This window comes from Nesoenas mayeri (genome assembly GCF_963082525.1).
Source record: "Nesoenas mayeri genome assembly, chromosome: 4".
In the NCBI taxonomy this organism is placed as follows: domain Eukaryota; kingdom Metazoa; phylum Chordata; class Aves; order Columbiformes; family Columbidae; genus Nesoenas; species Nesoenas mayeri.
In genome coordinates, this window is record NC_137540.1 from 76,339,063 (window position 1) to 76,352,599 (window position 13,537).

Genomic DNA, 13,537 nt, shown 5'->3' on the forward strand with positions numbered 1-13,537 from the left:
AGTCCCAAAAGAACAGAGAGCACCCCAGCCCCAGCGTGCCCGCGGCTCAGCTCTCGATATTCAGGGAAGGAGGTTTGAAACGCACCCAGCTGCATCCCACACGGGCCAGTGCCAAACAGGACAAAGTCTGGCTTTGGGTGCTGCATAAAAAAGCAGGGCAAACTCTTTTTTTCTTCCCATTTCTAACAGCTCTTTCCCACCAGGGTGGAGGTGGCTATTGGTCTGCAAGACCTGGTTTGATTGCCAGGGAATTCGGTGGGTGCGGGACAACGCCGGGAGTGATGCCGAAGCTGGGGATCTGGTGCTAGTCCCAGTTTAGTGAGTCCAGCTGCTCTACCCGCACCGGATAAAGAAGGTTTAATTAATCACAGATCATTTCTGCAATGTACCCCCATTAACCTCCATAGCAGACTAAATAATAACTCATTAAAGGCATTTGAAGCTCGCAGGAACAGGACAGTTTACCAGCAAACCCACTGCTCTTTGACTCTAAACTGGGTTAATCTCTCATCTCTTCTCCCTGGACCAATGAGTCCCTCGTTACACATTAAATGGCAGCTCCAGGGGACATGGCCAGCCTGGAGCTGGTCCTTCTTCTTGCTTAATGCTGAGGCCACCAAAACCAGGGGACAACAGAGAGGGGAGAAGAATAAAAGCAGGTCAAGAGGCTGAGAGTGAGGAATGGGAAGAGGACGCACGAGCAAGTGTTCAGTCTTGGGCAGAAGCATTGGTGAGAACCGGTGCCAGCCCAGCAGAGAGATATTTGTTGTTCTAACTCTCTGGAGCTTGGGGAACATCCACCAAATCCCAAGAAAACCCTTCAAAGCTCCTGACTCGTCGCGTAGAGAGGTGGGAGGTTTGAGACGTCTCCGTGGGCATCGCTGGGGCACCTGCGCCCATGGGACGGGGGTCCCCGCGTGGGAAACGTTGGCACCACCAGACCTTTGTCCCTCCCTGGGAGCATCTTTGCTGGAGGAACAGACCATTTACCTTTGGCCTCGTGGCTGTTTGTGAACAAGCAGCTTTCTGGGCACTCGGTGTCCCGGCTGAAAAGCCCGTGCTCAGCATTTCTAGGCGCCGGATGGAAAAATAAAGGTCTTCTTCTTCCCTTCTGCTGCGAAAGCTTTAATAAGGGGCAGTGGGACCTGGCTGCAGCCGCTTGTCTTGCTGAGCCGGGGGCAGCCCAGGTCAGCGGCTGAGATTTGGGAGGTCATTGGGTGCACGTCGGTTTTAATTTGGGAGGCTTTGGGGGGGATTTAGGAAGCTCAGCCTCACTGCTGTCCTGGGGACCTGGTCACATATGTGGAAATAAAACCCCAGCAGTGGTTTTGGCTCCTTTCATAACCCAGTTGCACGAGTTGCACCATGGGGACAAAGGGGGCAGTGTCTCCCCCAGCATGGACAGGGGCTGGGGAGGGACCCCAGGGTTTTTGGCAGCACTTTAATAGGGATCTTGGAACAGGCTGCCCGGGGGAATTATGGAGTCACCATCCCTGGAGGGCTGGACAGACAGACATGAGGTTCTCAGGACATGTGGCAGGGACAGGGGTGGGTTATGGTTTGACTCGATGATCTTGAGGATCTTTTCCAACCGAAATGATTCTATGATTCTACCTGCACCCCTTGCACTCCAGCCTTATCTCTCCCCATTTACCAGGGCTCAGGGAGGCATCACCATTTCAATTTATTACAGAAATCGCTGTGGCCGGGAAGGGTCCAGCTCTGGCAGTACATCCATCAGGCTGCTTTGCCCCCCCAGTAGCGAGGAAACTGCTTTTCTTGCAAGCAGGTGAACTCAGAGGAAGGGAGGGACATATAGGGAATAATGGGGCTGGACAACCCTTCCTGGGGCTGCCATGAGCCCCAGCGCTTCGCTCTGGGCTGGGATAGGAAAAAGCGAAGGCAAAAGAAGAAAAACATGGGGAAAAAGGGGTAAAATGCCTTGTGCGAGATTTAGCTGCAGGAGGTTGGTGGGGGACAGATCCACTTGTAGGGAACCCCCCACGCTAGGCAGGATTTTTGGCTTAACAAGCCCCAGTTTAGACGTGCCAGGGAGAACACTCCATCTCCACCAGAGCCCGACGGTCCCGACTCTCTGCGCGGACTGGTGCCGTTACCCGGGTTCGGGACGCCCTCAGCTGGTCACAGAAAATGCCGCAAAAAGGGAGGGAAAAAAAAAGATCATGTCGTTTTGCCATTGCATCTCACAGCATTCGAGGCTGCACAGATGTTGGCCAGACCCGTGGAGCATGAGAACTGGGTCCTCGCCCTGAGGCGGAGGATGCTGGGACCCAGACGATGCTGGTATCCAGGGGATGCCCTGAGAGCATCACGGCATCTCTCCCTGGTCAGAGGATGCTGATACCTGGGGAATGCTGGTACACAGGGGATGCTGATACCTGGAGCATGCTGGTACCCAGGGGATGCTGGTATCTGGGGGATGCTGGTATCCAGATGATGCTGGTATCCAGGGGATGCCCTGAGAGCATCACAGCATCTCTCCCTGGTCAGAGGATGCTGATATCTGGGGAATGCTGGTACCCAGGGGATGCTGATACCTGGAGCATGCTGGTACCCAGGGGATGCTGGTATCTAGACGATGCTGGTATCCAGGGGATGCCCTGAGAGCATCATGGCATCTCTCCTTGGTCAGGGGATGCTGGTACCTAGGGGATGCTGGTACCCAGAGGATGCTGGTATCCAGGGGATGCCCTGAGAGCATCACGGCATCTCTCCCTGGTCAGGGGATGCTGGTATCCGGAGGATGCTGCTACCCAGAGGATGCTGGTATCCAGACGATGCTGGTATCCAGGTGATGCCCTGAGAGCATCATGGCATCTCTCCCTTGTCAGGGGATGCTGGTACCTGGGGGATGCTGGTACCTAGAGGATGCTGGTACCCAGGGGATGCCCTGAGAGCATCACGGCATCTCTCCCCGGTCAGAGGATGCTGATACCTGGGGAATGCTGGTACCCAGGGGATGCTGGTATCTGGGGGATGCTGGTATCCAGATGATGCTGGTATCCAGGTGATGCCCTGAGAGCATCATGGCATCTCTCCCTTGTCAGGGGATGCTGGTACCTGGGGGATGCTGGTACCCGGAGGATGCTGGTATGCAGGGGATGCCCTGAGAGCATCACGGCATCTCTCCCTGGTCAGAGGATGCTGGTATCTGGAGGATGCTGCTACCCAGAGGATGCTGGTAACCAGAGGACGCTGGTACCTGGGGGATGCCGGTACTCAGGGGATGCTGGTAGCTGGGGGATGCCAGTACTCAGGGGATGCTGGTACTCAGAGGACGCTGGTACCCAGGGAATGCTGGTACTCAGGGGATGCCTTGAAGCATCACCACATGCATTTCTGGGCAGAGCTCTGATCCTGGAGCAGGAGTCACAAGCTCGGCACATCCCTGGGAGTTACAGAGTGATGCCAAACACCTAAACACACACAGTGAGTGCAAGGGAATGAAACTCCTAAGAATTCAAGTACCCAGGAGACAGCTTGGGGTGGCCATTCTGAAGCCAGACTTACTCCTTTGAACTTCAAGCACGCGGTTGCTCCAGCAGCAGAAATCAGCAGCACGAGCCGCAGCACAGCGCTGCGGCCACAGGACTGCTACTCGGGCCAGGCTCGCTGGTGACAACAAGTTTCCTCTTCGAGCACATGTAAAGTTTCCAGGCTGAAGGGACAGGGCCACCAAGACTGATTATTGCTCCTGCTGCTCATGGGCTGTCCCTGGGCACTGGGGGAGAGGGAAAAGGGACAGAAAAGTGACCCAGGTCCCAGCACAAAACTGACATGGAGCTGTTGGTGCAAGTTCAGAGGAGACCACAAAACGGTCAAAGGGTTAGAACAGCTCTGCTGGGAGGACAGGCTGAGAGAGCTGGGGTGGAGAAGAGAAGCTCTAGGGAAGCCTTACTGCAGTCTTTCTGGACTTAAAACGGGCTCATAAGAAAGATGGGGACAGACTTTTGAGCAGGGCCTGTTGTGATAGGATACAGGGTGATGGTTTTAAACTAAAGGAGGGAGGTTCAGGCCAGACATAAGGATGAAATTATTGTCAGGCGTGGTGTTGAGTGCATCCGCCACACAGTATTTCATTAATTGTCTGCAGCTCTGCCCATAAATACTGTGCTGGGGAACAGGTTTGGGTTGGAGAAGTGTCTGGTTTGAAGTGGCAGCTCTGTGATACCACAGCCCCTCACGCAGATGCTCTGAGATAACACACAGAGCTGCTGATACACCCCCCGCCACTAGAGGGTAGTTAGTTACCTCAACCAAGAACACAGTGTCCAAAAATACCCCCCCATTGGGTACCCTGGATTTAGAACCATAGAATCATTTTGGTTGGAAAAGACCCTCAAGATCATGGAGCTTAACCATTTCCCCATCCCTGGCAGTGCCCCATGTCCTGAGAACCTCATCTCCGTCTGTCCAGCCCTCCAGGGATGGTGACTCCAGCACTGCCCTGGGCAGCCTGTTCCAATGCCCCACAGCCCTTTGGGGAAGAAATTGTTCCCACATCCAACCTCAACCTCCCCTGGCGCAACTTGAGGCCATTTCCTCTGCTCCTGGCGCTTGTTCCTGGGGAGCAGAGCCCAACCCCCCCCTGGCTCCAAGCTCCTTTCAGGCAGTTCAGAGATCAGGTCTCCCCTCAGCTCCTGTTCTCCAGGCTGAATTTAACGTCTCTTACCCTAAAAAGCCCATGTGCATCTCCCACCCGCTAGTACCAAGTGGTCCCCGTGCCCAGCGCAGCCCTGTCCCCCCAAAACTGTCCCAGCTCCTCCTGCAATTTGGGGTTCCATGAGCTTTTTAGGGGGGTGTTCCCTCCCTACAATGCAGCCCCTGTCAGGCAGGACTCGAGACCTCAGCTCTGAGCACTGAGGTTATTTTTTGCAGAAAGCCAGATCCCAAAAAGACAATTTCTACCTAACAGAGGATGGGACAAGCCCATATGGATATAGGGTGAGGAGACGGGGGATTTTTAGCAGCAGCAGGTTCATCCAGGCTACACAGACCATATTAAACACCACCAGGCACCAAACCCCAGGAAAACAATCCCCTTGGCAGCGTAGCGAGCAGCAGAGGGGGTTTTACTAATAATGAGTTTCACAGGCGTAGAGGGAAGATGAAACCAGGCTGCAGACCGGCTGGAGAGAAGGTTTTGTTGAGCTTGACAGGATTATGTTAACACAGAACTAATGACATAGCTCAGAGATGAAAGAACAGGACTCCAGGAGGGCACGTTCATGACTTGTTGGATGAAGATGCCGCTCAACCCAGGCTCCCTCCTCAAAACTTCTTCACTTTTAAAGATACAGCAGAAGATCCAGACCAGAAGCTTTTAATGATGGTAGATCCAGGTGGACAAAATGTGGAAGATCAGAGACAGAGGGGCGCAGGAAGGCGGCTGTCACCGAGCACACGGGGACCCTGCGCACCTCCAGGGGATGCCACTGCACTTCAAAGCAGCTCTGCAGCATCAACACAGCTGCACATCCGCTGCTTTCTAGAAGACAAGTCTCTAAGCGCCTGTGCCTTGTGGAATGGATGGAAAAAATGAGGATAAACCCCCACAAATAATTAAAAGACCAGCCCAGGAGGGGTGAAGCCGCAGCTCCAGGCTGGGACCCAGAACCTGCAAGCAGGAGCGTGGCATGAACTCAGGGCTGGGGCTCCGGTGTGCTCTAACCCAGGTTTACAGGAGGTGGTGGCCCCATCCAGGCAGCCAGGTTGTCACATCTCCTGCAAAAACAGCTCCCTCTCCTGGCCACCTACTGCATTTTGTGCAAAACACACAGGAAGAGCCTTTGCTCCCTGTCTTAAAGCACAGAACTCCCAGAGATGATCCCAGAACTGCAGGAGAGTCCAGACAAGCCACTGGGGAGATGGGGGATGGACAGACCAGGCTTTGGGGTGACAGTCACCACCTCCAGACCTGGGAATGGCTCTTTTGCCCTTTGGTGACTTGCTCAGGTGCTGAGCACACAGCTCCCAAGATGCAAAGGGGACAGACAAGGGGACACTCAGTTCTAACCCTAAGTCTTTGAGACCTTCTGGGGTGGCTTTCTGACCCGGCCCCATGTGCCTCGGTGCCTCCTTGGCTCCCAAACTCCTGCCCAGGAGAGACTTTTAAGAATTCTGTGCCCGTTCCCTTGGAAAAGCCACCTCTGCTGTGGGGACAGGCTGAGAGAGCTGGGGTGTTGAGCCTGAGCAGAGAAGCTCCGGGGAGACCTTAGTGTGGCCTTTCCAGACTTAAAAGGGTTGATAAGAAAGATGGAGACAGACTTTTAAGCAGGGCCTGTTGTGATAGGACAAGGGGTGATGGTTTTAAACTAAAGGAGGGAGTTTCAGGCTGGACATGAGGATGAAATTGTTGGCCCTGAGGGTGGTGAGAGCCTGGCCCAGGTTGGCCAGAGAGGTGGTGGATGAACCATCCCTGGAGACACCCCAGGCCAGGCTGGACGGGGCTCTGAGCAACCTGAGCTGGTGAAGGTGTCCCTGTCATGGCAGGGGGGGCACTGGGGAGCTGGGAAGGTCCCTTCAACCCAAACTGTTTGGTGATTCTATGATCCCCAGCAGCTGAGGAATCCTCACTTCTGCTGCGGGTGACCAACAGAGCTCAGTGAAGCAGTAAATTCTCCCCACCAGGGCACTAGGATTATATATAAGGCACCCAAAGGTCTCCTCTTGAAAGCCGCACAGCACCCAGGATTCAAACGTGGTCACCAAATACGCTGGAGGGAGCAGGAGGCACCCAAGACGCAGCTCAGGGGACAGAAGCAGAAAGCAAAGCATGAAGGGTGGAGGCGAGAGTAACTCAGATGTTGAAGAAATCCACGTGGGCGCCGGAGCAGAAGGTGTCTGCTTCCAGGAGATTCACCAGCTTCTGGGCTGACACGGTGCAGTCTATCAGCTTCCCGTTCTCCTGCAGGCTTTGGAAATACTGACGCATCTCAGGGTCCGCGGTCTTAGTCCGGGCCAAGAGCTGCATGTCCGTGTCCAGAGGACCTGGAGAAAGGGTGATAAAAAAAAATCACATAAGGAGAAAGCAAAATCCAGGACTCATTCTCTCTCTGCACCTGGCTAAGCTACAAGAATCTTTTATCCACCAAGCCAGGGAAAAAAAATGACAGCAATTAATGAGTTCCCCTCCTTACCCGGGGCGTAGTTGAGCACACGGACATCAGGCTCCTCGAGCGCCAGCACCTGGAACATCATGTCCCGGGCGGCCTTGCCACTGCAGTACAGAGCCCAGTTCTTGAAGGGCTTCACGGCGCAGAGCGAGGAGACGTTCACCACCGTCCTGCTGGAGCCGGGCCGCTCACCGAAGGCTCGCAGCGCAGCCGAGGTCAGACAAAGCGCCGAGCTGACGTTGAAAGCAAAGTAGCTGTTGATCTCAGCCAGGTCGGTGAGATCGAGGAAGGATTTGGAGATGTCTCCCAGGGAGCCTAGGGAGGAAAGACCAATGGGTTTAGAGTAGGTACAGAGGGGTTCAACAATGCAGGAGATCCCTTTTCATAGAATGGTTTGGGTTGAAGTGACCTTCAAAGCTCATCCATTCCCACCCCTGCCATGACAGGGACATCTTCACCAGCTCAGGTTGCTCAGAGCCCCATCCAGCCTGGCCTGGGATGTCTCCAGGGATGGTTCATCCAACAACCTGGGCCAGGCTCTCACCACCCTCCCTATCAAAAATTCCTTCCTCATGTGTAACCTGCTACATTTTGCTCCTACGTTTCCATGTGCAACACTCTATTACAGAGAAAGGCGGGCAGCTCTGCTGGCCCGGCCTCCCGCAGGGTCTCACAGCAGCGCGGGGAGCTCAGCACAGCCCGCTCTGCTCATCGCCTTTGGGACACCCACTGATTCACCAGCCAGGCCACAGGACAGGGACCAGCCCTGCCAAAACAAACAGCTCCCAGCAGCAAAGTACAGTGACCCCGTGGGCCACCACACGCCCTCCTGCATGTTCCTTTTGGGGAACCAAGTCAGTAAAAGAGCAGAGGGTACCACTGCTGTAACACCTATTAGCTGGTGGAACATCTGGTCTTATTTAAGGTGGGAAAAAAAAGCTGATGTACCCTCAAATTCAGGTTAGAAGTTTTTCTGAAGGCTCATACTCAGGGAGCAGAGCTGCAGGAGGGAAAACAGCCCTGCACCTTGATGAATGGGTAAAACCTTGCGAGAAACAACGCCCTGCAGTCCCAGCAGCAACCATCTCCATTCTGTGCCTCAATTTAATTAATTGAATGAAATAATAAGAATCAGACCTGGGTGAAATCCCTACTGCTCCTCTGGCTATTTACACAGTTCGGTTGTTTACCGGCACCCAAAGCACTGATCAGACCTCAGCTCAGCCCACGTGGAGCAAAGGGACAGGCTGAGAGAGTTGGGGTGCTCAGCTGGAGAAGAGAAGCTTCAGGGACACCTTATTGTGGCCTTTCTGGACCCAAAAGGGGCTGTTAAGAAAGATGGGGACAGACTTTTTAGCAGGGCCTGTTGCGATAGGACAAGGGGTGATGGTTTTAAACTAAAGGAGGGAGATTCAGGCTGGACATGAGGAAGAAGTTGTTGCCCTGAGGGTGGTGAGAGCCTGGCCCAGGTTGGCCAGAGAGGTGGTGGATGAACCATCCCTGAGACATCCCAGGCCAGGCTGGACGGGGCTCTGAGCAACCTGAGCTGGTGGAGATGTCCCTGCTCATGGTGGCACTGGGGGAGCTGGGAAGGTCCCTTCAACCCAACCTGTTCGGTGATTCTATATTGCCCGGGGAGACGGAGGGAGCCCGGGGGGGTCCGCAGTTACCGGCGTTGTTGACGAGGAGCAGGCGGCCGGGTGGAGCAGCGGGCAGGACCTCCCGGAGAGCAGCAACCGCCCGGCCCAGCCCCTGTTCGCAGCCCAGGTCGGCGGCCACGCACTCCACCCGCAGCCCGGAGACGCTGCCCCGCAGCTCGGCCGCCAGCTCGGCCAGCGGAGCCGCCGAGCGCGCCAGCAGCAGCAGCACCGAGCCCTCGCCCAGCCGCGGAGCCAGCAGCCGCGCCAGGCTGCGGCCGAAGCCCCGGGAGGCGCCGGTCAGCACGCAAGCACCCGCGGCCCAGCGCCCGGACCCCGGTATCGGCCGCGCTCCCGCCTCCATCCCGGCCCGAGCGGAGTGGCCGTGGGAACACACCCCATCACATGACCCGCCCCATTCATCCCCCCCACCGCTTTGTGAATGGCCCCTCCGAACGCGCCGGCACCGCTACCAGTTCCGATTGGTCTAGACGAGATGGATGGGCGTGGCCATCGCGGCACCACCCAATCCGAGAGCTCCGCGGAGGTGGCTCCGCCCCCGGGACCGGCGCGGCTGCGCTTGGGCTTTTCCGCGGTTCTTTTTCCTGCCGTACATATTTTTTTTCCAAAGCATTTTCGATTAATACATTTATTTTCCCCCAATGCGTTTTTCTCCAATGCAATTTTTTTCCAATGCATGTTTTTTCAATACTTTTTTTTTTCAATTCATTTTCCTTTAATGCTGTTTTTCAATAGATTTTTCTCCAACACATTTTTTTCAATATATTTTCCTCCAACACTTTTTTCCAACAGATTTTCCTCCGACACATTTTTTCAATGCATTTTTCGCCAATACGTTTTCAATACATTTATCAGTATATTTTTCAATACTTTTTTTCAATATATTTTAATATAATTAATTATAATTTAATATATTTTCCTATACATTTTTTCCAGCATGGGTGTAAATGCACCTTGTACCTCCCCAGCCTCAGCGCTTTCCTGCCTGCAACTGCTGCAATTCTCCTCTTGGACACCTTTTTTTTCCCCTCCTCTTTACACACCTTTATTCTTGGCCATCACTATTTTTGGCACTTACCTCTGGTTGTTTATTATGTAGCAAAAGCACCATCTGATCCCCAAGAACCCTAAAACCATTCTTTAAAAAATAAATGCATTTCTGTGTGAACACGCAGCCAACTTTCAAAGAGGTTTTTTGCGAGGTTTGTGTGGAATAACAGGGAGTTGGGTTTGGTTTCCCAGCTGTTCCATCTGGGCACAGATGGCCCCACGGTGCCTGAGCAGGTCATGAAGTTTCACTCTATTAAACCCCCAAAGACTGAGCTGAAACCCTCCAGCCTTTTAACAAAGCATTAAAAATTAATGCTATGGCAAAAACCCAAGAGCGCTATTTCTTTTGCTAAAGCAAATCTTACACATTCGGCGAAATTAAGATCATCAGAAAACAAAGAAAAAAAGACGGCGAATGTGTATCTTTTTACACAAGTAGCTTCTTGATGGCAGAACTTGCTTTTGCAATTGCCAGTTCCCCCCTGTCCTATTTTGGCAGCTCCCATCTCCTGCATCCATCCATGCCTTGATTTCCAGCCTGATGTTGCTCCCAGTACCGGTGCTCAAAGCAGAACTGGAAATGACCAGGGTTTTGCTGGACATTCCTTCATCTCGTCCATCTGACCCCTTAGCAGGATATAGGTGGAGCGAGGGTCTGGGAAGCAGGTTTTTTAAGCTGCTAGAAGTTGCTTGTGCTAATATTCATTAAAAATTACAAAATCAAAGCAAGGGACTGGTGACCAAGTCAGCCCAGCGCTGGAACTGGAGGGCAGAGCTGCAGAGAAGTTATAAATCCATAAGAAATCTCCTCGTGTCTCATTCCTTTTTGCTCCTCCGTAAGTAAACAGCCCTGTGCCAAGGGCGCACCTTGCACTGTGCAAATTGAGGGCGTCATGATGTATTGTTTTGGCTCTTGATCATTGCAGGCTCAGCAAAGTGATCCCCTGTGCGGCTCTCGCACAGCTGACCTGCGCAACCATAGAACTCCTGATGTGCTCGAGAAAAAGAACAAAAACTCATTATATTTTCTTGTTATCTGTGACTTCTCTGCTTCACTACTTTAGCAGCTGCACCCATATATTTTCCTTACTTTGCAGCTATTTTTATATATATATATATAAACAAAGTTAATATGCTTTCATACTATAAAGACTGGTTGAGAAAATAGTTAGAAGGGATTTTCATAACCCCCAAGAGCTATAAAATATCCCCCTCAGATGGGTTGTTTTTTCACTCCCTGGGTTGCTTTTTCAGTCAATCATTGTGAGGATTTCTTGAGTGTCACTTTATGCTGCAAAGAAGCATCTCCTGATCTCAGGTGGGTGGCTTGTGGGGTGACGTGTTGCGTGCTGGAAACAAGGGAAGAAAATGAGAAGAAGAAAACAAGAAGAAGAAGAAGGAAACAAGAAGGTTGTGGCCTATCAGCAAAATCTGATTTATGACCCAATTTTGCTAAGGCTGCACCCAAGATGTGTTCGCTTGATGGACACAGTGCATGGTGGAGACCCTTCGTAAACAGCTGGGTGACGGTCAGCATGATATTAAGGTTCTGCTTGCATAGTTAAAGAGGTTAAATTTAATTCCCTGGTGTTTCTGTGTTCTTACAGCAGATGTTCTCTGGTTCCTGTGACAGCAGTTTGCGTCTCCCACTGGATTTTAACTTGACACGATCGTGCCAATACCGACCATTTCGCTTTTATTGGAGAATATTAAATCCTAAGCATCGCTCACTGATTTCAGAGCCTGCTGAAGTCTCATGTTTTATGTGCTCAAGGAAGCTACAAATAATATTATGAACAATTTCTCCCCGGAAAAGGCTGTGGGGCATTGGAACAGGCTGCCCAGGGCAGTGCTGGAGTCACCATCCCTGGAGGGTTGGACAGATGGAGATGAGGTTCTCAGGCCATGGGGCAGGGACAGGGGTGGGGTAATGATTGGACTCCATGATCTTGAGGGTCTTTCCCAACCAAAATGATTCTAAATCCAGAGTACCCAAGGGAGGGGTTATTTTTGGGCTGTATTCCCATTGCTGTCACCCTGCCAGGGTTCACGGGTGTTGGCGAGGAAACGCTCAATTCCCTCTGCCAAGGACTGTTAACAATGGATTTCAGGAAAAGCCCTAATTCTGCCCGGCATTACCACCCAAGAAGGGCAGGGCTGGAAGTCACACAAGGTGACCCTGGCTGGAGTCACCATTGTCCTGAGCGCCCAGGGGCTGCTGGAAGGGGCGACTGTGGTTTTGCTCCTGAGCTCTGCTTGTTGCTTTTAGGAGCCCAAAGGCCACCCCAGCTGTGGATCTCAGCACGTTCGGCAGCTCTTTGTGTCACCTTCTAAGGACGAGACGCCTCAGATGCCGGCAGATGTCTTGCTCCAAGGAGAAGCTCCGAACAACTGGTGGGGGTCGACCTCTTTGATCTTGAGATCCTGTCTTGTTGAAGATATCCCATGGACATACTTTGACTTGCTGAAAGATCTTCACCCCAGCATTGCCACCAGAGATCCCCATCCCTGTATTGAATTAAACCAGAAACTCAGATTTGAAAAATCCTCCGCAAAGGTTGGAAGCTGGAATTCTGGGGCTGAAGTCCATCTCGCCACTGTTTCAGTCTGTGAGCTGTGAGTTTCCTGTATCCAGAAAAAAAAAAAAGTATAATGAAATGCATAACAAGACAAAATTAATTATTAGAAACATCAAGATACAACCTAAGCAGGAATTTGGGGGACAGTGTGAAAGTATCAGAGAGGCTTAAAAATTTGTTTCAGTCTTGAAATGTGAAGCAGAACAGGATTCAAAGCACTGAGCCCAGTGCCTGGAAAATGAGGATTTACCCTCTGTTGTGGAAGAATGGATTATTTTGTGGTTTCTGAGACGTGCAGATGAATGTACCCAGGGGCAATAAACCCCCCAGAGGTGAGGGCACCTCCTCAAGACCAGCACAACCAGGGTGTGATTATGGTCCCAAGCATCCGGTGAGCTGCTGTGGGTGGCATCCGAACGTGTGGGATGGTGGCAATGGGTGCAGAGGGAGCTGTGGCCCTTCTCAAACGTACCAGCTGCTCACAGGGCTTCTCCCACCCTCCCTACAACCAGGAGTAGCCACCCCAGGTCCCGGCGGCTCCTCGTCTCTCCATCCCGGCTCCAGCTCTTTCCCCCTCGCCTTGCGAAAGGGCAGCCAAGCCCTCAGCTTTCATCCCTGAAATGGCAAAACTGCATTTGTGGGCTGAGCTCTACCCCTGGAAAGGGCAAAATGCCATTTATGGGCTGAGCTCTCCCCCATGGGAAGGGCAAAATTGCACTTACAGGCACTTTTAGTTGGCACCGCGTGGCCAAAACACAGAAGGCGACTGAGGGAAGGCGGATGAACGAAGCGCAGGCACCTCTCCAGGCTGCAGAGATTTATTTATTGATTCCCCTGGGGTTGAAGCGGAGGGTGCTAAAGGTCGGCTTTGGAGAAGGAAACCGGGCTGCTGCACACCCAGAGCAAACAGGGCTGGCAGGCGCATGTGCTGAGTCAGCACCCGCGGCGCTCCTGCTGCTTTAGCAATATTGTGTGTCTTTCCTTGTCCTGCTTTGAGTGATTCAGTAGAAGAAAGTGAATGATAAGGACGCCCAGCCTGGCTGAGAGCGGGGTTATGGCCAAAGGGGTTTGAGGACGACAGAAGGGAGAGGTGAGAGCAGACGAGGTTGGGGGT

At 52.7% G+C, this 13,537-nt stretch overlaps 1 protein-coding gene across 1 annotated transcript; it reads right to left on the reverse strand.

Annotated features, from left to right (window-relative positions):
* Positions 1-6,820: 6,820 nt before the first annotated feature.
* SPR (sepiapterin reductase) lies at positions 6,821-9,618 on the reverse strand (the record flags this gene model as incomplete). Its single annotated transcript, XM_080343419.1, has 3 exons — positions 8,807-9,618; positions 7,161-7,451; positions 6,821-7,011 (listed from the first exon to the last, which is right to left on the reverse strand). The coding sequence occupies exons 1-3, from the start codon at positions 9,135-9,137 to the stop codon at positions 6,821-6,823; spliced, it is 813 nt and encodes a 270-aa protein (XP_080199545.1). The 5' UTR covers positions 9,138-9,618.
* Between the last annotated feature and the right edge of the window lie 3,919 nt (positions 9,619-13,537).